This window comes from Pungitius pungitius, chromosome 19, assembly GCF_949316345.1.
Source record: "Pungitius pungitius chromosome 19, fPunPun2.1, whole genome shotgun sequence".
In the NCBI taxonomy this organism is placed as follows: domain Eukaryota; kingdom Metazoa; phylum Chordata; class Actinopteri; order Perciformes; family Gasterosteidae; genus Pungitius; species Pungitius pungitius.
Genome location: NC_084918.1, coordinates 4,494,756 through 4,518,308, shown reverse-complemented (window position 1 = coordinate 4,518,308; position 23,553 = coordinate 4,494,756). Strand labels below are relative to the sequence as shown.

At 45.1% G+C, this 23,553-nt stretch overlaps 1 protein-coding gene across 5 annotated transcripts; it reads left to right on the top strand.

Annotated features, from left to right (window-relative positions):
- Positions 1-374: 374 nt before the first annotated feature.
- Positions 375-22,765, top strand: rbm33a (RNA binding motif protein 33a). 5 transcript variants are annotated; one of them, XM_037455244.2, is made up of 19 exons: positions 375-580; positions 2,847-2,925; positions 3,368-3,416; positions 3,822-3,895; positions 4,042-4,357; positions 6,214-6,393; positions 7,281-7,446; positions 7,556-7,767; positions 8,950-9,268; positions 11,035-11,096; positions 13,539-13,668; positions 14,057-14,490; positions 14,953-15,219; positions 15,373-15,657; positions 16,042-16,797; positions 18,844-19,023; positions 19,876-20,061; positions 20,364-20,452; positions 20,637-22,765. In XM_037455244.2, the coding sequence occupies exons 1-19, from the start codon at positions 562-564 to the stop codon at positions 20,683-20,685; spliced, it is 3,852 nt and encodes a 1,283-aa protein (XP_037311141.2). In that variant the 5' UTR covers positions 375-561; the 3' UTR covers positions 20,686-22,765. The 5 variants fall into 5 exon arrangements, with proteins under 5 accessions (XP_037311141.2, XP_037311144.2, XP_037311142.2 ...); XM_037455247.2 differs by having other exon boundaries at positions 8,947-9,268; positions 14,057-14,478; positions 14,983-15,219; XM_037455245.2 differs by having other exon boundaries at positions 8,947-9,268; positions 14,057-14,478.
- The last annotated feature ends 788 nt before the right edge of the window (positions 22,766-23,553 follow it).

Below are 23,553 nucleotides of genomic sequence, written 5' to 3'. Positions count from 1 at the left end.
TGTGCGATAATTGAGCCTTCTCTGCACGGAGAATAAAAACTCAAAAGAAAACTTTTGCTTTTCAATATTTTTTTGTAATGGTATGTTATATCCACACAAATCTACACGAAATCTGCTAATGCAGAAATGGCATTGCAGAAACAACTTACAGTATTTCTAATCTATGAGCCCTGACCCAGTCACTCCTGCATGATGATCACCCCAATCTAATCTTTTTACCCTCCTCTATCCAGGAAACAATCAATGACCTAATTGTACACAGCACGGATTTTCACTTGTAACGGACTGCGTGCAGTGATGGAGGGGAGATCCACGAAAGTTTTGTTTACCCTGCTGCAAACCGATCGGGGGGAGCTGGAGTTTCCCACCCACAATGCATCACCGCGCCAAACACGGTGCGGCCATGTTTGTACCATTCTGATCGTCAATGGATATCTCTGCCGCATAGAACGGTTCTTTTGCTCGTCTCACGTTTTGTAACCGTCCAAACGGAGGGATAGTTCAGATTAAATGCGCTCTCGAGTTCTGTAGTCAAGCACAAAGCGGGACGCGCCTTGCACCATGTCAGCCAACGCGCAGAGTGAGTACTTGTCAACAATGCTATAATAGCAATATAGCTAGCTTAGTGATCATGGCTAACGAAAGCGAATGTCAACAGGGTTTTTAACACATACATGTGCTGGCGGTAGGGCCCATACTGTACCACCGACATGTATTATAACCATAGCGTTAGCTGAAGTAGAGTTAGTTTGAACCTTCTTTTGGCAACGTGGGATGTAAACGTGCCATACGGTAAAGCGAACGATAAGTTTGGCATAGCTCGAAGCTAACGCTAGCATCAATTTATTTTCATAGCTTAGCGTTATACTTGTCAATATCCAAGTTCGATCTACGGGTTTTTATCGAATCATATTACCCGGGAGTTAAGCAGATTGATTTAGTGCCAAGTCACAGGCTAACGTTATTTTGTGCCCGGTTTGGTAGTGAAAACAGTTGCGTTTGCTAGTTTAGCAATTTAGCTAACACCAGGCTAGCACTAAACGCGAATAGAACTTAGCTGGTAGAACACATGTTATATACTTGAATGATTGATTTGGAGTAGTTTTTGCCTTCTGTTTGTCCCAGTACAGTTACACTTGACGTGTTACATTTGATTAAAACCATCTTATCAGAGGGGACAATGTACCCACACCGTCAGACGTTTCGGGTTCCAATACAAGCTAACATTGGCCGCTGCAGCATTGTTGGGGGGGGTCCGTCTATGACGCAGTTTATCCTGCGGTTTGATTCCACATTCCATTTGGGGTTTTTGATTAGCATCTGGCCGCAGTAGCTATCAGAAGGTATATCATATGTCGGTTTGCGCTGCAACCTAACGTGAATTGGGGGACTTAGGGGGGGGGGGTTGAATACATGCACTAGGCCTCTGAAACACACCGGTTTCTCGATAGTGGCGATGCTGCAGTTTTTGTAATGGGATAGCTTCATCTGCTTGTTATGTCTGAGTGGAAGTTGCGTAACCCAAGAGCGCCTAAATACGTTTAGTTACGTTTGAATTGCTAAAGTTATTTCCCAGACTATGCTATTGTGGCCACAACATTTTGTATTGGCAAGAACGGATATGAGTACTTAAAAATACAATGCTTCTCATTTTCTGACTGTAATATGCAACACAGATGTTGCTAACATATTGACATTCAAATTATGTTTTCCTGGGACAAACCAAGTCTATTTTTGTAGCAGGGATTTTTACAATTAAATTGGTGCGTTTAACTGTGCAGATTATCTGATAAATATTAGACATTTTATACAGTCAATAGCTGATTCAACCAAAATACCTGCCTATTTTAGGTGCACATTATGCTCACTCGAGCTGCAACCTTGAGTGGTGAGGAATGAAGCCAAAACAGTGCTAAAAGCCGCAGTTCTTCAAAGGTCTCCACAAGGCTGAGGATCTGATGTTAGGATCTTCATTGCAAAAATAAACGGCCTGGAACAAAACATGTTCTGCTCCCTATCTCCAATTTTACCATCCATGACCGTTGTATTACTCATATTAACTCTAAATGTTTGGCTTGAGTGTGGTCGTTTGACAGGTGGTCTGCTCTGCTACACCTGCTGGCATGACTCCGCTTTTCCCATGATCCACCGCTTTTCCCATTTTTGGCTACACAATCACTTCCAACATGGTCACGTCTATGGGTAACGTCACAGAGAATATGTCCATATTTTAACCAGTTTCACCACAATGCCCACATTATTGTGACCACTGACTCTTGGAAACTGGGTACTGCCAGTTTCACTCGTATTCTGCGATTAAAAGAGTTATGGATTTACCCTATTTGTCTTGAGTCACCTTTGCAGCTGGGCGGCTTAAGCTCAACTGACAAGAGGTAAAGGTTGCGTAATGATGGTATTGAGTGGGGTTTTAATGTAGTAGCTTCACTAGTTGAGTAAAACTAAAAGAGCAGAGTACATTGAGTGTGTGCATCCCTAAGTGCAAATGTTATTTTTCCATTTATTCATCCAATCTTTTACATTTTAAAAATATTTAGTGGCATGATTGGCTAAGTTTATGTGACACGTGGGGGAAGATCTATTATTGTTGACCATTTATCAGCTAGTGATCAAACTGGAGTGAGGATGGTACTGTGATAGTATTATTATTAACAATTATGTTGACCTAAACGGATAAACGTCTTACTTGTTCCGCAACATTTTAAAACAATTAAACCTATACAACTAAATTGCAGCACCAGACACATTTGTTTCATGTACGTATAATACAAAAAAAAATCCCTTTCTATATGAATTTGCTCTGTAAACAAACCGCTTCTCTTTTGCAGATTTTGGCTTTGAAGAATATGACAAACCTGGTGCTGAGCGGTCACGCAGGAGGAGAGGGGAAGATGACGATCTAGAGAGGTGAATCATCTCGCGGTCGAATTTCTCTACACAACCAGTGCTGTCATGTAAATTAAGGAATGGTTGATCTTTCTGATCTTTAGCACAGAGCAGATAGTTAAGTCGTTTGCTAGCATGACGAAGAAGAGCACTTATGGGACACAGTGTCTCTCTCCGATTGCCGAGTTCTTTGCCGTCGTCTTACGTTATTCCTTCTTCAGCTTGACCCGACGTTACATTTCAATTTATGATGTTATGTGAATCCCACCGGGAGACGTACAGCCTCGTTAGTGGTTCTTTTATACATTATATATGTATACAATATACATTTTCAAATATTTTCAACTGTATTATGGCCGTTGGCAGCCCTGTTACAGAATACCATGATTTGTAAACAGATTCCACACTGCACTATTATCTAAGACGGCTAACTTGTTCTCTGATGATGTTTCTCTTTTAAAAGTGATTTGGAAGAGGATTTGTTGGAGGCGGATTGGCTTACAGTTAAAAAGGTAAGCTAATGCAAACTCACTGTTTTGTGTACTTTGATTTAATGCTGGTTGCCAATAAAACACTTGGCTTCTCGGTAGGGTTTATCTCTTACAAGCAGGAAACGGAAAAATAATATCCAAAACATTGGCTGTCAATGCTGGTAGAACATTTAGAACATGGTAGTGAACAGTTGACTTGGAGCAGGTGGCTCCTCCACAGGGGAAGGTGTTGATGTAAACCAGGAGGAAGTACAGTGGACAAAAAAGAACCGTGTTGACCTGCCCAGATTGCCATCACCACATGGGAATAGAGCATCCTTTGGGGTTGGAGGTGGTCCCCTGCCCCCATACCTCCCACATGAACACACACACACACATGACTACTGTTCTAAAGTACACCATAATGTTCCTTTGTGTTTATTTCAGAATCCTTCAGAAATGTCTGATGAGGAGCTGAATGATGACCTTCTACAAAGTGACGAGGAAGATGTAAATATGAGGTACGCTAATGACAAAAGTCTCATGTGTTGATGCTTATTTTGTTATCAGTAATAAAGTTGACAAATGGAAGAACCAAATGGTGCATATTTTACCACAATTCTTCATTACTGTTGGCTGTAAAGTACCAATATTTGTTTGTTTTCAGTGGTCAGGAAATTAGCCTCAATGCCACATACCACTTGGGCGCAGCCTTTGGCCAGCAGGACAACTTGCAGGAAGCAGAATACACAGATGACGTTGTGAACCTTGGTGCAGAGGGCTGTGAAGAGGGGGATGTAGAGGCGGAGGGGTACCAGCATGTGGGGGAAGAGGAGTACACACAAGAATACCGCCAAGACCACAACGCTGAGATGCCTGACGACCAAATGGATTACACCGGAGAGCTAGCCGAGGGGGACGAGGGCTACCAGGATGAAGTGTTAGACATCCAAATCAATGAGCCCTTGGATGGTGAATTTCAAGTGAGTTCTCACATTTGCTTACATAGGTGTAAAAGCCTGTCGATGTGCGCGTACACACAAGCACACACAAGCACATGCACATACCCTGCCCTCCCGTGTCTGTCCAACTCTATTGTTCCCAAGAGATGGTATCAGTTTTCTTGTCTCGGTAAGGGGACAGTCGGGATTGAAAATCCATTCAGGAGAAGGAGATGTTGGCTGGCGTTTTTTGGGCAGGAGAGGATTAGATTCATTATCCCTTCCTGCCAGTTAATTTCTCCATCTTGCTGACAAAGTTTGTGTTGACAGCTTGTTTGGTGTGAGGTAATGCTCTGCTGTCGCCTCCAAATCCGTGTGCCATTGTGACCTTGGGCCTGGTATCTTTGAGGGAGTAAGAAGCTGCTTTGTGTTGGGGAGATGTGCTGCCAATCGGCGGAGGTTAATGTGGAGGGCTTTTATCTCCGGCTTTAGACTGGATCTGATAAAGTCTCATGCAGGTGAAAAGATTATTGACCTTCCTGAGGACACCCCATACAGTTTTCTAATGATTGATGCGATTTTCCCTTTCATTCGTTTTCCTTCCCTCTTAGCCAGAACTAAGAGGATCAAAGATAAGACCGGATCCATGTGCAAATGTCTGTTATGGTCCATTTACCAAAGTGTGATGGTGTTTGGCACCTGACAGAGATATTTCGGCCTACCTCCTTTTTTTATAACACAGATAAGATGTTGACCTTCATTCTGACGGTGTGCGGGACAAGTGGATGCCTTTTTTGGGGGGGGGGGGATTTGGTGAAATATCTGCAGGTGTAAATTTGTGTTATGCGTGATAACTGTTTACAAGGTCACTAAACGGCCCGGCCCTGACATTTTGCTCGCCATGGTATTCAGTTAGTACTGTGTGGAACAGTTTTAAAGGATTAAGCGCTCGTGCTCCCTCGGGGCATCCTGTCCATTCGTCTGGTGTCGCTGAAGGTGTTTTTTTTTTTTTCTTCATTATTATGTGCTGCTGTTTGGCAGGTTAATGGAGCGCAACGCCAAACACCAAGTGTGACCTACAGTCTGACCTCATTTAGCTATTTGTTAAAGGCTGTTATGCAGATATCATCTTTGAATTACAAGCAACTACCATACCAGAAGCATGATGTTACTTTGCAGGAATGACAGGAATGTGTATTTGTGATTATATGAAATGATTTTAATCATAAAGTGGACTGAAATGTTGTCATGGAAGAGCAAAGAAATGATTTGTCAGAATGTTTGTCTGTTGGATGTTTTCTGCATCGATTCATGACGTTATTGTGCGGCCAATAACAGCGGTTTGCAAGGAGTCAGTCAATGATATTTTCACCATCATTGAACTGGGAAGCAGTGCTTTTATCCGTGCCTGCATTTCTGTATATCATGTCAAACATTTACATCTCATTGAATTTCAAATGCTGCCAGGAATAGTAATGAAGCCTTGCTCCCACTGTTATGGTAATTTGGGCTGGGAGGGGGTTTACGTGGTGTCTCCCCAAAAGCCTCTATATAACATTTGGTCTGCCTTGATTCTATATTAGATTTTGTTCGGTTTCTTTTGGGAAAGGTAAAATATTTATCTGCAGTCAAATGTATGTTTTAATTGAGCAGTTATTTTAGTTGTTTAGTAGAAATTAAATAAGTATAAATAAGTATTTGTCATTGTTTCATTCAAAATCTGTCAGTTGAACTACAACTCAATGAAACATGTCCATTATGCATGAATGGTCGAATATATATATATATATATATATATATATATATATATATATATACACATACATACATTACTGAGCCTTATGTAAGCATTGTTGCTACTTTACCTAATCCATACGTAATATCTTTGTCTTTTAAAGGATGATGAATATCAGACCTATGATGACAGTCTGGGTGAATGTGGAGTCCAGCGGGAGGGGATCCCAGAGGAGCGGGCGGAGGGAGGTGGAGCAGAGCAGCAGCAGCAGCAAGAGGAGGAGGAAGAGGAGGAGGAAGAGGAAGACCCAGCCGAAAGCTCTCGGGTCTTTGACACAGAGGAGGTATGCTGCCACCCTCCAGATAATCACTTCAACTTCTTATTGCTTTTAATCTTTTTATTAACTGCTGTTGAAGCCCAGCAAAATGTGGTGCAGATATTTAACTGATTAATTTGTTTTCATCAGTTTTCATCATAGCGTATGAATATAATGGTCTTTAAGGCAGTGCAGTTTTGTGCATGCAGTGAATTTAATTTAGTTCCACAGACTAATAATAATCAGTGTTGAGTGTTTACAATTATATTAATGAAATCATTTTAAAATGAATGCCAATGACTCCTGTCTCAATGTTGTCATTCACTTTGTTGATGAAATACCACAAAATCAGCCACAATTTCCTTCAAAAACGTCTCAAAACATAAGGATATTTAAATTTGATAGTAAGCAAAGAAAGACAGGACATATTAATATTTTAAGAGCTTGAACTGGATCATTTTTTGTTGAAAGTTACTGCAACTATTTTTAAATCTCAAAATTGGGGCATATTTAAATTATTTTCATCTAATTTCTGATTGGCTAATTGTTTGCCGCTTCAGAGCAGATTTTGTGATGCGCTGCAAGCCGTCATGAAGGTAAACGTGTTTAGTGCATCGCCTACCGTTATGTAGAAGGTCAGGTTTATTTCATATTCCATTTAACACCAGAACACAAGTCGTTTATGGGTAACTTTCCTCTACAGGTCTATATACCTTTTTTCTTTTATTAACAAACTAAATTACCGTACGTTTTTTTATTTTCATATCTCTGTATCGCACACAGCAGAGTCCAAAAATGTGTCTGTGTCCCTCCATCCGCCAAAATCCCTTAAAAAAGAAAAACCAGGAAAAACAGTGATATGTATTTGTTAAAAATTGTGACAATTTTTTTTAACCTCTGAAAAAAATCTCCAGGTCGAAAATGAAGCAATGCTTGAAGAAACAAAAGAGGAATCGGACGAGGAGGATGAGGAAGATGAAGGGTCCGGACGCATCCGATTTAAATCGGAGCGAAAGGATGGCGCTGTTGTGCGGTTGGCCGATGCGGGCAGCAACAGGAGGAGTATCCCTGAAACATTAGGTATCATGCATCCTCCGTTCGGTAGAAACCAGAGTGATCCTAAATCTCTGCTTCACTCAGACTTCTGTATTTATCTTTATTTTTTTATCCCTGTCCCTCCGTCCATTAGAACTGTCAGAGAAGGCGAAACAAGACCTGATGCAGTTTGAGGAACAGGAACGGCAAAAGAAACAAAGCCGGTACGGAGGCCGAGGCATGCGGGGAGGCATGCGGGGGGCCAGAGGAAGAGGAGGCTTCCCACCTTTCGGAATGGTCGACTTTAGAGGAGGAAACCGAGGAAGAATGATTGACCACAGGCTGATGGGAAACATGGGCATGCAGGTAAGTCCTTGTGCACTCACCTGCCGGAACCCTCTTAAAGGGACAGTCGTCCCAACGAAGTCCAATCGCCCTGCTCTCCGGTATCTATGTTGATGAATAGATTACAGCAAATCATTTGGCTACAGTTTGTTTACACAACATTATACAAAATGACTTTGGTTCTTGCCCAGGATTTGGTTTCTCGTGGGCTTGTTTTATTAAATGTCACTCGAGACATTTATTCCCTTGATTTACATGTTTTGTCAGTTCATATGAGACTATCGGAGGGTCCAGGGGAAAAAAAGTCATGAGGCGAACATGAAACTTAAATAAAAACAACCTCAGAAATGCAGCTGAAGGTTATCGTGATGTTTAAGATACCCCATTTCCATCTTTAATTTATTTTTGTTATATCACTGAATTAAATAATGCATTTCACCAAGGCTACATTTTACACTGCAGAAAACGTAAAACTATATTTCATAAATTATAAATTACCAATGTAATATTGTGATAAAGGGTCGGCTCTCAAGGCTGCGGTACTTCACTACAGCTCTTCGTTATTTATTTGCTTATTTTTTATTTAATGGCAATTGGTTGTAAAATTCAAAACAAAACCCTGGGAATGAAAATGTGATGACAGATGTAATAATGATGATGGACAACATGTCAACTCCATAAACGTTCTGCTAACTGCTGTTAACAAGTTGTACTTTTTACACTTGGCTAATTTGGTCCCTGACATGTTTTTTGGCATGTGCTTGTCTAGTAGCTCGACGATGGCTAATGGTCAAGCACCCTTGTGAAACTTAACTTGACAATATAGTTATTGCTCATTAATCAGTTGGTGAATCATTTGGTGATTTATATTTTATTATTATTGATATATTTTGAATCTGGAAAACCACTGACTTTTGCTTGTTCTTCTCAATGGATGTCGCTTTCCTACAGTGTTTCCACTAAGGTTACTTTCACTCGAAGAAATTCTTAAAAACACATACTTTTTCATTTGCAGAAGAGCCCAGGATTAAATCACTGCAGTATACATCTTCAATATTTCCTGTGAACTAACTTGTTGGTGTGTCATTGCATGTCTGCGAGCAGCGAGGTCGGAGTCCTCCCAGAAATGGATGTGTTTTGACAGGTTGTTTTGGGTTTTTCCCCCCCATCCTCTTCGTTTCCCCACATCTTCCCAATTAGCAGCCATCCCGGATGCCTCTTCCTCATCAGCAGCAACTGCACTCCCAGCAGCACCACCCTTCACGACCGAGAGGGCCTCCTCCCTTCCAAGACCACGGGCGCCCGCTGAGCCAGCAGCCCCTTCAGCCCCTCATCCCCCCGCACCTGGCACACCGCTCCCCTCCGCTACGGCCACAGATGGAGCCTCCGCCACGAATGATGGGCTCCCCGCCACCCAACTTCCCCCAGCACCACCACCACCACCAGCAGCAGCAGCCTCCACAGTCCAAAAATATCCACATTAACCCCCATTTCAGAGGGCCCACGTCATCCTCTGTACAAGGTAGGTTAACCCACTCGTACTTTTTACCGTTGCGTTAAAAGACTTTTGATTTCTGCAATTGCCTTCATAGATGACACTAGATCTGCCACCTTTAGCGTTGCCATGGAGATGTGTAGCATCAAGCCGAGCTTCTAATTATACACAAGTAGCCGCAGGCAACACTGAGAGAATCATTCAAAGTTGCTTTCCACATGTATTATATATAAATAGCATTTTTCTGTAGTTGGTGGTAACCAATATGTTTTTTCCTGCTCTGTAATAAAATATCGAGATGTTTTTCTTTCCATGGTCTCAGGGCTGGATGATGAGAATAATTTGAATAATTCTTCAGCCGTTTCTATTTGAACTATTGCAGGATATGGATTTATATTACAAAATACCAACAATGTCAACAACAGACCTCTGTATGAAAGGATCCGCCCCTTTGTTGTTATCTGGCACGGAGCACACACTGTCACTGACCTTACTTCCTGAGAAAGGGATCATCAGATTTTTGGGGAAACGATCCTTTTTGGAGAGAAGCAGACATTAAGGTCCACTATTCCCATTTGAAGGTTGCATCCAGGATGTCAAATTGACAGAAAAACCTGTAAAAAAAATATTGACGCGGAAAGCCCACGGATCAGAGTTTAAAAGTAAACCGCCGTATTAAATGTGCTGGTTTTTGCCACTGACAAGCTCATCATGTTGTATTTAGTGTCTGACAGCTATATGGAAATGACCCTACGTTTCTGTTAAAGATTAAAACCCTTTTTGTTTATCCCAGGTGTTTGGTGATGGTGACGGTAACATCTAAGCCATGAGAACATATAAAGACACAGTAGATATCCTAAGCATTATAATTAAATAAAAGGATTTCTTTAAGATTCATAATCCAGAATTCTGAGAGTGAAAGTCTTAATGTTTGTCTCATCCAAACGTTGGCAGCCCTGGTTCATCTGCGCTGCGTGACGCTCAGTTGAGATGCTGGCAGTTCTCCTTCCAATGTCCTGAAAGGTGTCTGGATTAGAATGTCATTTAGTTGTTTGGTTGAATGACAAGTGAATAGCTCTCTCAGCCAGTAATGGGTTTATCCTCCATTTCTCCATCACCATTTCATTCCCCGAGATGGGTTTATCTGGCCTGTCTGTCCGGGCCAAGATTGAAATTTTGTTAGTAAAGCATGTTAGTGTGTGTGTGTGTGTGTGTGTGTGTGTGTGTGTGCAAGCAAGTGAAAACGGGGTTTTGGTTTTAGCTCCTGTGAAGGGAAGACGTGTTCTGGAGTAATTGTATGTGTTTGTGTATTTGTCTGTGTTACTTTATTCATTTTCAGTTATATAAATAGTTAATAATAGTAATCTAGCAGTATCCCTGCAATAAGAAAATCCACTTAAGTGAGTTCAGTGTGCAACTGACAATTATTTGATTTATCAATTAATTAGCTAATTATGTACTTGATTAATCACGGTAGATGTACGGTCAATTGTCATTTTAACTCCGTTCTATCTTCTTGTTTGAAATTGGGCAAATGATTCTCATGTATTTGATGTTTCCTATAGCTTCCCGGTCTGTGCTTGGCTGTGTAAAGATGTGCGGATCAATTCTGATATAAATTGTAACATGTATGTCAGCGTAACCGCCTTAAGCATGAAGATGTCTCTTCTCCCATTTCTGCTACCACCTCCCTCTCTTTGCCTACTGCCCTTCATTTTTTTTTCTCCTCCCCCTCCTCCTCCACCCACCCCCTTTCTCTCTCTCTCTCTCTCTCTCTCTCTCTCTCATTGCAGTGCCCTTGATGCCTCCTGCTCAGAGCCAGCCCAGACCTGCTGTGGGTCCTCAGAGGTTCCCTGTGAGTAGCAGCTGCTCCTCTCCTCCCTCCCCCTTTGCCTCACTTTCCCTACCTCTCCACACGGCTAGCGTCCCCTTTTCTGTGGGGGCAATATCATTACGCCAATTAGACCGACTGCCCCGGCCAAATGCTGTTGAAGCGAATCTGTAAACAGCGATACGAGTCTGACTGCACAACTGGAAGTGCGTGATAGGGGCTCCAGGCGGGAGACTTTTGGAGGTCGGGGCTGCAGTGGCGGGACTTAAGTTAGCTACCCTTCGTGGACGGGCCGGGGCTCAGGCTAGCGAGCCCGGCACATAATGGAATTGTGAAACCGGGATGTGCCGCCAGTTAAAATTCACTTTCCGCAGGTTTGTGTCCCAGAGGCACGGAGACCTTTCTCGAGCGGTATTTGAGTTAATGAAACATGCTGGTGGTTTGACGGGGCTTACGTGAGCCTCTTGCCTCCCTGCAACATATATTCCGAAGGCTGAATTTCACGTCCGAGGAAAAAGGGGTTTTAAGTCAGGGATTTCCTGCAAGAAAAGGTCCTTTTTATTTCACTCGCAAAGAACCCATCCAAGGGATGACGGAAATGCCTTTAAAGTAATCACTGTATTGAGGGAAGTGGCTCGATAGCCAGTCAGCCAAAGTGCCCGAAGTTACTGCGTCCTTGGAGTTAATGATGCCCAGGCATCAGGTGGTGCTGGTACTGACTGACATCTTCACGGAAATTGCATTTTATATGGATTTATGCAAATTAGTCATTGGAAACTAGCTGCGTCCAATTGCATTCATTTTGGATTCACAACCCTGTTGCCAAAACAAAAATCCAGGCTTTCGCCCACCTTGTTCAAAACCACTGTTTTTATTTACCTTTTTTCCCTCTAACATAATTATCGGGGCGCTTCTTGTTCGCCGAGGTCTTTGATTGTCCTGAATATCGATAGCACAGTCGCGGTGGGGGGGGGGGGGGCAGTTTTTGCCTCTGATCACACCGTAGAATGTGAGGTTGGACACAACCGGGCCGACGGAAAGCATCGAGGTAGATTCCACAGCTGTCAATCCCGTTCATGGCCGCCGTTGCAAAGGACACAATTTGATATGCAGGTGACATACCAGCCGGCAACATTCCATTTACCAGTGGGCACCTGATTACTCATGATTATCATACATTATCATCCCATCAAATTTAATTGTTAAAAGACAGGGCAAACGGAGGGGTCATAGCCTCTAGTATTACTGCATTAAATTCTTGCAGGCGTAGATGAGTTTTGAAATATTAATCCCAGCGCCAATTAAAGGTATTAGAATATTTAATCTGTTTAGATAATGACATTCATCTTAACCACCAAATGAAGATGCCACCAAGCTAATTACTAGTAGTTAAAACGTATTTCCATCTATATTGAGATCCTTTGTTTCCTTTAACGCGGGTTGACAATTAAGTCTTTCTTGATGGTAAATGTTAGCAATCACAGCCACTAAAGCCTCTGAAGAATATGCTTCAATGCCTACAGTTTATAGTTGAATAAGCTCCAAGAGACAAAACATCTCCTTAAACTCGAGTGTACATTCTTCAATACATGCTTGGACCTTTGGCCCCTTCTCCATTATATATGTCCTGGTTATTCCCTCGCTGTGAGCGCTATCCCGGCATCAGTTGCGCAGCCAGCAGCCTGTTTATCCAGGATTAAAAGCGAGAGGATGAGCAGTGTTATTTGAGGGGTATTAAATGGACACCAGAGTCCTCATTGTGCAAACCTGCCTGCCTGACCTTTTCAGAACCGTATGATTGCCCCCTCATTGTGAGGCCCCTGTCTTTGTAAGCCCCTTTGATTAACTTTCTGTTAAGCAAGTTTTTTGGAACCCTGGCCTTCTAGCTTTCTTACACCTCTCCTAAATACCGCCACGCGGCAGTGGAATAAAGATGGATTAAGCCTTGATAGCATCTTAAGTAATTTACAATAGGCTTGGAGGAGTCAAGCAGCCCATTTGTGGAAGTGCCACGTGTTGAATAGCAGGTTAATTTTTCAACAGCGATGGATGTTTAAAAGAATAAAGGAGACGGTTATGAGGGGGATTAAAGGGTTGTAGTAATGCGCATGCATCGAGTAGAAAGCTGTCCAACACACAAACCGGTTGAGACAAAGGTAAAGGTACTTATCCCTTCCGGAGATGTTCGCTCCCTGTTGGTCAGGCTTTTAAAAGCTTTATGAACAAAGTCCATAGTAGCATTAACCCGGGTTTTCACTCAAATTCAGGCTGAAGGGTTTCTTTAATATTGGCATACATATTGATGTTTACAATTCAAGATCCTGCATTTTGTTAATGACCCTTTTAGTTGGAAGCGATCCTCGTTTGGTGCAATACTCCAAATTCCCAATTTTTCATTAGTTTAATTTGTTTGAGATTATTGAGTTCCCAGCCTGGCCTATAATTCATGAGTTGTTTTTTTTGCAGGGACCGGGAGACTTCCAGCAGCACATGAACGCTAATTTTGGTCAGCCCCAGCGGCCCCCTCATCACATGGAGCCATTCAGGAGCCAGCCACCTCAAGGACCCCAAGAGAGGGAGCCGCTCTTTATGGGAGGTGAGTCCCACACCCGCCTTGGACGAGGGTTACAAAGCTCTCCTGGCATATTTAATCCCATTCGACATCACCTCTGGCGGTATACCTACAGGGTGTGCTGCTTGCCTGCTGCCGCTTCCCCATGAGCAGCACTCATGTTAAATGCATGTGTGTGTATACATACATCTGAATGAGCTTTTTAAGCCGAGTTAAACACCTGTATTTCAGATTGTATTCGTTAACAGTGCAGCGTTGAAACGGCCGTTTGTTGTTCACACTTTCACCTTGATAGGGTTGTCTGTTTTTAGTTTCCCTCACAATGAGACAATGCGCCTGGACAGGGGGCTGCCGATGTATCGCGGTGCAAAACAAAACTGACGCCTCTGTTGTCTTCTTTCTGTGGGAGCAGAGCGCCCAGAGTCAACCCGGTTTCCGGGGCAGCACATGTTTGATCACCAGAGCCCCGGCCCTCTGATGAATAGCAACCACAACCTCCACCACCACCACCACCACCACCACCCCCCGCAGCAGCAGCAGCAGCCCCCACCGCAGCAACAGCCGCAGCAGCAGCAGCAGCTTCCTGGCCAGGGCCACATGGGTTTCGGCCCACCAGGACCAGGCTTCAACCAGCCGGGGCAGGGTCAGCTGGGACTCTTTTCGAGAGAACCCCCAAGACCCAACCTCCCTCCCCACCAAGGTCATCAGGGCATGGTGGGCTTGAATCAACAAGGGGGCCCCCCCAACCAGCCCAGGCCCTTCATGGGCCCTCGTCAGCCTTTTGGCCAGCAGGGGAACCTTTTCCCTCCTCCACAAGTCCAGTTTGGGATGCAGGTACGACTAAGAGTAAGTGATTTTTAAGACAATATCTGTCTGTCTGGTTGTATTGTATGCTGTTATTTATATGTTAATAATATCTGCATATCATGAGTTTCTTTTTTGTTTCATCCTCTATAGCATTCTTGTAAAAAAAGAAAAATCTTCACATGCTTTGTCTCCCACGAATGTATGAATTTTTGTCAGCTTTGCTCGAGATTATTAAAATTGATGTGGCAAGAGCAATGACTAGACAAGAGTAGTGTACACATGAATAAACTAGACTAGATATCGTATTCACTGTTACTGAAGCGTAAAGGAGAAATCGTCTGTTTGGCACTGTGGCTCTTTGTCAAGAGACATAGACAAGAGTGCCCTCTAGTGATTGAATCACTATTGTTGTACAAATGGGTAATTCTTTAAGATACCGAGTTTGAGGTTAATAACTATATAAGTAAAAGGCTTACTTTTTAAAAAATATTTATATTTCAGGGCTTAATGCACGCCCCTCCTGTCTCCCAGCTTCCGCATCACGACTCCTTGACGTCCCATCAGCCCATGCACCACCAGCAGCAGCAGCAACGTCATAGGCAGGAGTTGAACCATCATCAGCAGCAACATCTTAATGTCAATGAGTCTCGCCCCATGATGCACCATGGCCAGAACCCTTTCCATCAACAGGCACATGGTAGCCCGAGGCAGATGACTCCCCGCCCCCAGAACCCCCAGCAACGCAACATGTCCAACAGGCTGAGAATGGTGAGCAATTAACACATCAGCTATCTCATCTATCTTCTGCTCAAATAGTTTAAAGACAGGGGAATGGCTGCACAGTCCGTGCCTTTCAAAAGGGGGTCAAATTAAATGGGTTTTTAAGATTGGATTGATGCTGACATTCCCCCTTTTCTTCAGAACACGCCCATCTCCAAGCAAATGCAGCAGCGCAACAGCAACCTTCGGGAGCTCCCCATAGCACCTGGCAACACAACCATGAGCAGTGCCCGCCCTGCCGCCAACATTAGACCTGTTGCCAAGGCGACACAGGGGATGCGTCCGGGGCAGAACACTCAGCTTGTGCCTGACGGCGGAAGAGGAAGAGGCCAAGCTGCCGCAAAGATGGAAGCGCAGCCCGCGGGCGCCGGCAGGACGGTAGTCTGCAAGGAGACCCCGAGCACGCTGTCCAGCACAGCGCCACAGGTCAGCAACAACAGAGTAACAGAGCTCTGGAACCATGTGATGGTGGCCCAATGGACAAAGGATTTCAGATTGTTGTTTATTAATTAATAACCTTATAACTCTGAGAATTAGTGTCTTGCCAAAATTCCCAAAATACTAGTGTGCTGAGCAGCTCCCCCCCATTAATTATTACCTAATAATAAGGTTGTAACTGTAGCAGTCTTATTCCAGTCTAAAGACCAGATTTATACTACTTGATTTTTTTACCTTGGGTTTTTATCTTTGATTACATCCGTAGTGTCAGCCCATGTAGCATGGTTCCCAAAAGACCCACCTGCTCACGCCTTCCCTTCAAGGAAGTAGAGACCTGTTGTCCCATTTTCCGTTTGTGCTTTTGTGTCACAGGACCCTAAGGAGGACGAGGAGACGCGGCAGTACCGTCTGAAGATTGAGGAGCAGAAGCGCCTGAGAGAAGAGATCCTCAAGCGGAAGGAGATGCGACGGCAGATGCAGGCCGGCGTCAGAAAGAAGGAACTGCTGGACAGGCTTAACACTCCCAGCCAGGGCCCGTCTCCTTCACACGTTCAACCGCAACAGCAACCGCAACAGTTACAACAACAGCAGCAGCAACAGTTACAACAGCAGCAACAGCAACAACAGCAACAACAGCTACAACAACAACAACAGCAGCAGCAGCAGAGACCGTTGCCTCTGAGGACACAGCAATCATTGACTCAATCATTAAAGAATCCCAATCAAGCCACCCCCATCCCTCCCAACGGCGGCCCTCAGATCTCTGCACCACGTCCCAATGTCAAGGCCCGCCTGCAGATGGTGAAAGGCCAGCAGCAACCGCCCCCCGGGCCCGGTCCAGACCAGCAGTGGAAACCGCCTCAACAAAATCAGCAGCTGCAGCAGCAGCAGGTGCAGCAGCGAAGGAACAGTGCCGTGCAGAACGTAAACAGGCCCGCTGCTCAGATCCAGTCCAATCAGGTGCCTCAGACGATCATACCCGTGACTCCCTCCGCGGGGCCCGGCCAGGCTCCGGCTCGGGCTGCAGGGCCTAAACCCGGGGCTAAGAGAACTGTGATGCAGCGGGCCAAGAGTTTCGAGGGCCAGCAGGTGCCACAGAAAGTCAGAGTGGTCAAACTCTCAGGAGCGGTGAGCAACGCCCCGTTCCATTTTTATCCAACGCCTTCTTTCGTGGTTCGCCGCGACATTTATTCGATCCGCCCCGTGCCAATTTCAACTCACCGAGGAAACGACAGTTTCAGAATGAAATGCCACTGATTGCCCTCCCACTGTCTATGTTGTATTCTAAAAGATATCTAACCTATGGGTTTGACAGGGTGGTGTCTGCGTCATTTTGGTAAAATTGATCTGTTAAGAGTTTCCTCTTAAGCTTTGGGAACTGGTATTTAAGACGCCAACGCCTTTACGCACGTTTTTACCTTTACAACACAGAAAGGCTGACGGCATTAAAGAGAGGTGTGTGACATTTATCTGAAGAGTCGGGGACACCTCGTCGCTGCTCTTAAAGGTTAATATCCTCTTTTAAGGGCAGAAGAGTATTATTTTAAAGACGGAGCCCTTGGAGACGGTAAAACCGTCACGACAGTAACGCCAACAAGTCCACAATCACCTCTGCCGGCTTTTATGCAGCACGTTGTAAGTTACTTGCCGTGGCCTTAATTACACATTAATCTTTATTGAAAAACCACAAAGGCGCGCGTGTTAAACACTCATACTTGTCACTGATGAGACACGCTGGCGCGATGGTCTTCGAAAATAATCCGCTTTCCGACTCCATCCCCGAGGATCAAGCCGCCGAGCTAAAATCGCGCGCTGGCTGCAGATGAAGATAACTGTGTCACTGCGTTAATGGAAACCTGCGCGCAGCTATCTGATGTGCCGCATCTCGGAGGAGGGAGGGGGGGGGGGGGGGGGGGGGGAGTGGCGGAGAAGGAGAGAGGGAAGCGGCCGCAGTGAAAAGGAGATCTTGATGCTTCCTCTTCCACATTGTTCTGCTGTCATCAACGGGCCCTTGACAATGTTATCTCCTCCCTTCTGTTTTCTTTTTCTTCCGCGCGCTCGCTTCCTCTTGTCATCCCTCAGTTGCTTTCCTTTTTTTTTTTTTTTTACCATCACCCCATCTCTAAGGTGCGAGGCAACAAAAGAAAACCAATCCAAGACCCTTGTAATTAATCTCTTTTGGTTGAGCGGAGAGGCAACATAATACCTGTGTAAGAAAGTTGCCACTTTTGAGGATTTGGATTTGTATGGCTTAGGCACACAGATAAGAGGCAAATTATATTTTCATCAGGGATAATAGAACGCAGCGCGATACACAAAGGCCGGGGAGGGGAAGGGGTGCGAGTGGGATGGGCGTACGCATCGAGCTGCTGTCAGTCCAGTGTAATGCAGCTTAGCATTTGATGGGCGCAATCAGGAGCCGTGATTTCTATAGGAGGGATTAATCCATTTACTCTCGACTGGGGACAGGTCAGAGATATCGTCTCCTTTCTTCCCCCGTATTGATCTGTCACATCTCTCCGCGGAGAGTCGGCGAGGAGACGACCTTCAGTTCTCCACCCCTCCGCATGTCAACAGAGTTGAGCTGTGACTTTATTTGATAATGAGACCATCACCTCGTTGGGTTGATCTTTATTTCCCACGGCGCGCTGGCACTTTCTACCTACGCTTTATAGATATTTTCTCCCTGTTTCCCGTAAAAATTCTGCCTGAATGTGGATCAAGGAATCTACTGTTTATCTGCTACCCTGTACAGTGTTTTTAAGGTTATGTGACTAGAATAGATAAATTTAAGAAAATAAATGGCTCAGATGCTCTCTGTCTGTTGCAACCACTCAATGTCCCGCCCACTGCACATATCTGATTGATGACACGTCACCAGTGTTTGTGCCTATCAACACTGCTTGAGGACACTGTGGCTCTGACATTCAAAGCTGCGCAGCTGGGTTTCGATTGAAATGCAGCAGCTATTGCTCAAGTTACAGAGTAAACCTCACAAGCCTGCAAATATATATTGGTTGCAATAATTAGACGTCGACCCCCTTGATTACCAATAACCTGCATCGGCCCCAGATGAATTAACCTTATTGATTCATCCTTGAGGTGAATAGGATCGTGACGCTTCAGACGGAAAGAATCCTGTGTAAATCGTGTTTTCCCATCATTCCCACTCAGGGTGGAAACGGACCAGTGGCAGCCGGAGAGCCCCCGCAGCCACAAGGCTCCCGGTTGGCAAACCCGCTCGCTCAGGCCGCGCAGAGGAAGGTCACGATGGCGCCGGGGCAGCAGCCACAAGGACCAGCCGGTACCCCGCAGGCAGGCCGAGGGATCGGGGGCAACCCGCAGCAAAACAGGGTATGACACCAGCAACCATTTCCCCTAAAACATATACACGTGCACGCAGTATATTAATAGAGCAGCCTGTCGGATAATGGCAGCACTGAAATAAAAGAAGCTGAAATGTGTCGTGTGAAGTGGTCTCAGGGCGGCGTGCGATGCACCCTGGTATCCAGTCGACATGGCAATCGAGCAGTAGGGGTAATAAGACAGGACAGTGTGCCAGGTGCAGGCGTATTGACAAGCCCGAGAGCAGTGTAACGAGGGGGGGGGGGGCGCGCTACACGAGGTCCCCTGGCCTCTCTGCACGCCTGTCACCACCAGGCGGCTGTCACAGTCACCGTACACACTGTCAGGCCAAGGCAGGCACCATAACGCTGGCATGGCTCCCCTCGCTCCACGCCCCCTCCGCCTCCCCCACCACCCGCAACACACACATTTCCCCTCTACCTCCTCTTATCTCTTATATGTCTTGAAAGCCTCCTGCTCCCTCTCCCCCTCCCCCTCTTGCAGCTGAAGAAACGTACCTCTCACTCTGGAGCTCAAATGAAGACGCGCCACGCCACATGCATCACGTTCCGACGTTGATGCCCTATGTAGAAATGTGATAAGTCAATCATGTGAAAGCTCGGCGTGTCTGAGAGGCACGCGAAGGAAAAAACACTGTAAATGTGCCGTTTGTGCTGAGAGACGCAGCTCCTATTCACACGCTTCCACGTGAGATTAAAACATCAACATCGCCCGTGAAGGCACCCGCGAGGTTCATTGTGTGTTTTCCCCCCGCCCTCTTTTCTCTCTTAAACCCGTACTTGTTTCTTTTATTTTTTAAACTATACGTGGCAAATCTTATCCTCATCTGCGTGTGCGCAGGTTGTGGTGCCCGCCCGGGGCCGGGGGAGGGGGGCTGTCCCGATCGGTCGAGGCCGCCCGATGGCCACCAGGCAGAGCGAAAGAGGAGCGGCGGGCGAGCGCTGCACCGTGTCCATCGAGGGCCTCTCCTCATCCACAACTGACCTCCAACTGCAGAACCTTCTGCGGTCCATCGGCCCCATAGAGGTGGGTGCAGCCGGTTGACATTGTCGCGTGTGCACTTTCTTTCTTCTGCTTTCTATGAAGGGTAACAAAATGTTGTCGTGCCTGGTGCTGAGACTCCCGATTATTTACTAGTCGCTCCCCGAACCAGAGGGGCAGTAATGACGTTTTGCTGGCGCGATCCCACAGCGCCCTCTGGTGGACGGATTCATGTGTGTAAATCCCAATTTATGGGCTTTTGATCGTGCGCCAGCGTTATTGATCCTAGTAGAACTCGTGCCGTGCACGAGGCCCGTTTGTGACCCAACCCTCTCTGTCCATTGCAGATGTTCAAAATGATGCCACAGCAGAGGAAGGCCGTCGCCACGTTTTCCACTCCCCAGCATGCAGAAAGTTTTCAAATGAGCTTCCATAGGTAATCAATATTCTTCCTTTATTTTATATCAAGGATACAAAAAAAACAATTCAATGATCACCTTCTGTTAACGCTGAGCTTTACATGCGGCGGTGACGAAATTTAGCTGCTATGCAACTCAGGTTTTTTTGAATTTTCCCCTGAGTCAATGGCTCAAACACCTTTTATCACGATTACTACGCAGGCACATGATTGATTTGTCCCACATTGACGTGGCGCTGATTGACGGATGAGGAGCGCATTAGAGCCGGGGAGCCCCTCCGTCACAAAGGAGTTCCTTTCTCCCAACGCGGGAGCCTCGGGGGCCCGGGCGAAAGGAGCGCTCCTTCGGCCCCCTTTTTGCGGGTCCGGGGGGGGGCGGGGGGGCGGCGACGCCTCTGCTCCGAAGCGTCATTCGGCCCGAACTGGAACAGCGAACATTGGCCGCATGCCTTTGTCTGACTTTGTGTACCAACTGTCCGTTGTTGTAAAACAAACGGCACCGGAGAGAGACACTGGACAGTTAATCCTACTTTTAGGTGTGTGTGTGTGTGTGTGTGTGTTTGTGAGGAATGCTGTGTGCCTCTTCCACGGAACACCAAGTAGAAGCTAATGGGATAATGGTTGCTCCCCTCCTCGGTTGGATTCCTCATTTAAAAAAAAAAAACCCCGAAAGCAAGCGCTTGGGACTCGCTGCTCCCGATACGACCGTCATCCGAGTCGCTTTTAAAACATTCTTTGCTGGCGTCTGCGTGGAGCCGGAGCGAGGCGGCGGGGCCCTGTAGATGGCGCTGTTCCATCACTAGTGCTGCTTCCAATTTTCGGACTTTGGAGCCCCCCTGCTGTCAGGTAGAGATCGTTTGGGTGAATGGCACCATCTAGTGGAGAACATGCACGCAGGCACAGGGGTGGACGAAAGGCCATTTGTCACATAGTGGTGACGGGGCGTTAGGTGATAAATTAACGGGGTGGGGGGGGGTTTATTTTATAATGATGTTGTTTTCGGTGCTTTTCAGTTTCCGGGCTGCTTCTGGCACCAATAGTTCTTCTCATTTTGTCGGTGTTTAGATCTTTTTAACTGTTACCTGGAGCCCAACTTGGAATAAACACTTGCGCGCGTCTGATGTATATTTTAGTTCCATCGATTATGGATTAGTTCGATTTAGGATTGATATCTTCGCCGTTTGTGCTGCGAGGCGTCGCGTGCCTTTTTGTGCGATTTTTGTTTCAGATTTTTATAGAATTACAAATTAAATGTTTGTCTCTTTTTTCCGGCGTGTACGTGTCGTCAGAGAGAATTGCTGACGGTTCCCCTGAGGATACATTTCTGTAACCGCTTCCTCCGTTCCGTTCTAATTGATCCAAATCCGCGTGACTATCAGCGGTTGATCGGCGGCGTTATCGCAGAGCGTCTGAGGAGGGGCCCTTTGAGCGCTGAGCCGGTTACATTGACGTCTGTCAGTCGAGCAGAAGAGTAATGCGCCATCTTATTTAAACGGAGGCATCCTTGAATGAGGCATTTAGACACTAATTAATCACTCTCCGGCTCAAGGTTTGATTGCGTGAGACGTCTTTATTCGACTGTGAAGTAAGGCTCATTCACTTATTCCATTAACTATTTATTCTTTCTTCAAATCTTTTAATTTATTTTTTGTTGTCGTCTAAAACCGGTTAAAAGTCTGCTAAACAAACTAGTTCTTTTTTTAAATCATCAAGAAGTTGTGACCCCGCGTTTACTTGTAGTTTAAGAGCAGAGGTGCAGGAATGTGACGTTATCAAACCGGGGGGGGGCAACCATTATCTGTCCAAAGCTCGTGTACATAAGCAGGACTTTCTCTCAGCATTCATCTTGTTGGGCTTCTCTTCTTTTTTCTTTTTTTTTTTCGTTTCATTTTAAAGTTGCTCTTTACTTGCGTTGTATCACGTTAAGCATTTTTACATGTAAGGATTTACTGATGTGTCCAGACATTAATCATTTTACGAAGTGTTTTTTGTTTTTGAATTTGGATCCAAAATGAAGGATGACTGGACAACATTTCTGTTTATAAGACATTTGACAAAAAGTGTAAGGGAAAATAAAAACATGGCCAATATACCGTGAACATGCAGGTATGTGAAGCCGGTTCAACCTTAGCCCAAAGATGTGTGGTTGTGTGTGTGATGTCCATCTTTCTGGTGCCTTTTTTTACAAAGAATTATCTCTTTCTGCTGCGTTTTTATTCATTTTTACGCATAAAGTATTTTACTTGAAACATATCGCATATACTTTAAAAAAAAAAAAAAAAAAAACAACTCCTGCAAGGAGTACAACCTTTTTTTATATAGAGTTAAGGGGATGCCACTGAATTTTGGCTGTAAGGCTATTTCCTTCTTAGCCAGAAGCGTAAGACTTGTTGTGGTGTCATACGGATGTCCGGCTCCCACAGCCCCGACCCTGCGAGAGGAAAAGTGAAATGTAGCCACATTTTGCAAAGTGTTTCAACGGATTTGACCAATGCAAAGATTTTGTAACACCGAGCCATTGTTTCGTTTTAATCTCGGGTTTAGTAATTGAGCTCCCGGCTGTGCATCTGAATGACATCACAGATCAAACCGCTCTGGTTTAGGGTCTTCGGTAAGAGTTGTTCATGTTCGCCCCAAGAGGTACCCTGACAATCGACTGCATGTGTGAATCCCTTTCATACGTTTACTGGTGCTCTCCTTAAATGATCCGCCACTTGAAGGTGCTGAAGGTCTTCAAAGGAAGCAGCACGTTGGTCACCAGACGCTCCAAAAGCTTGAAGCGGCACAATTGTTGGGTCAATTGTGTCGCCTTTTTAAAAAAAGTGTCTAAACTCCTAAAATTCCTTCTTTGAGGTTTTCTTTTTTTTGTACGTTGTGAATTTGTTCTAAACTGTCTTCTTTATGTTTTTTATTCCATTTTTGTTTTGAGTTGTTCCCTAACTGTGTATCTGATGTCTTGTCGTGTTTTGGGTCACTTGCTTTTGAGTGTTGTACTGAATCCTGTGGATTTGAAAGCGTACCGGCAGTGCCGGTGTTAATTAACTTGCTACAAGACACCTGGTCCTGTAAATGACAGAGCAGATTCATATTGAATCTTTGGTACCTTTTAATTTTAAGAA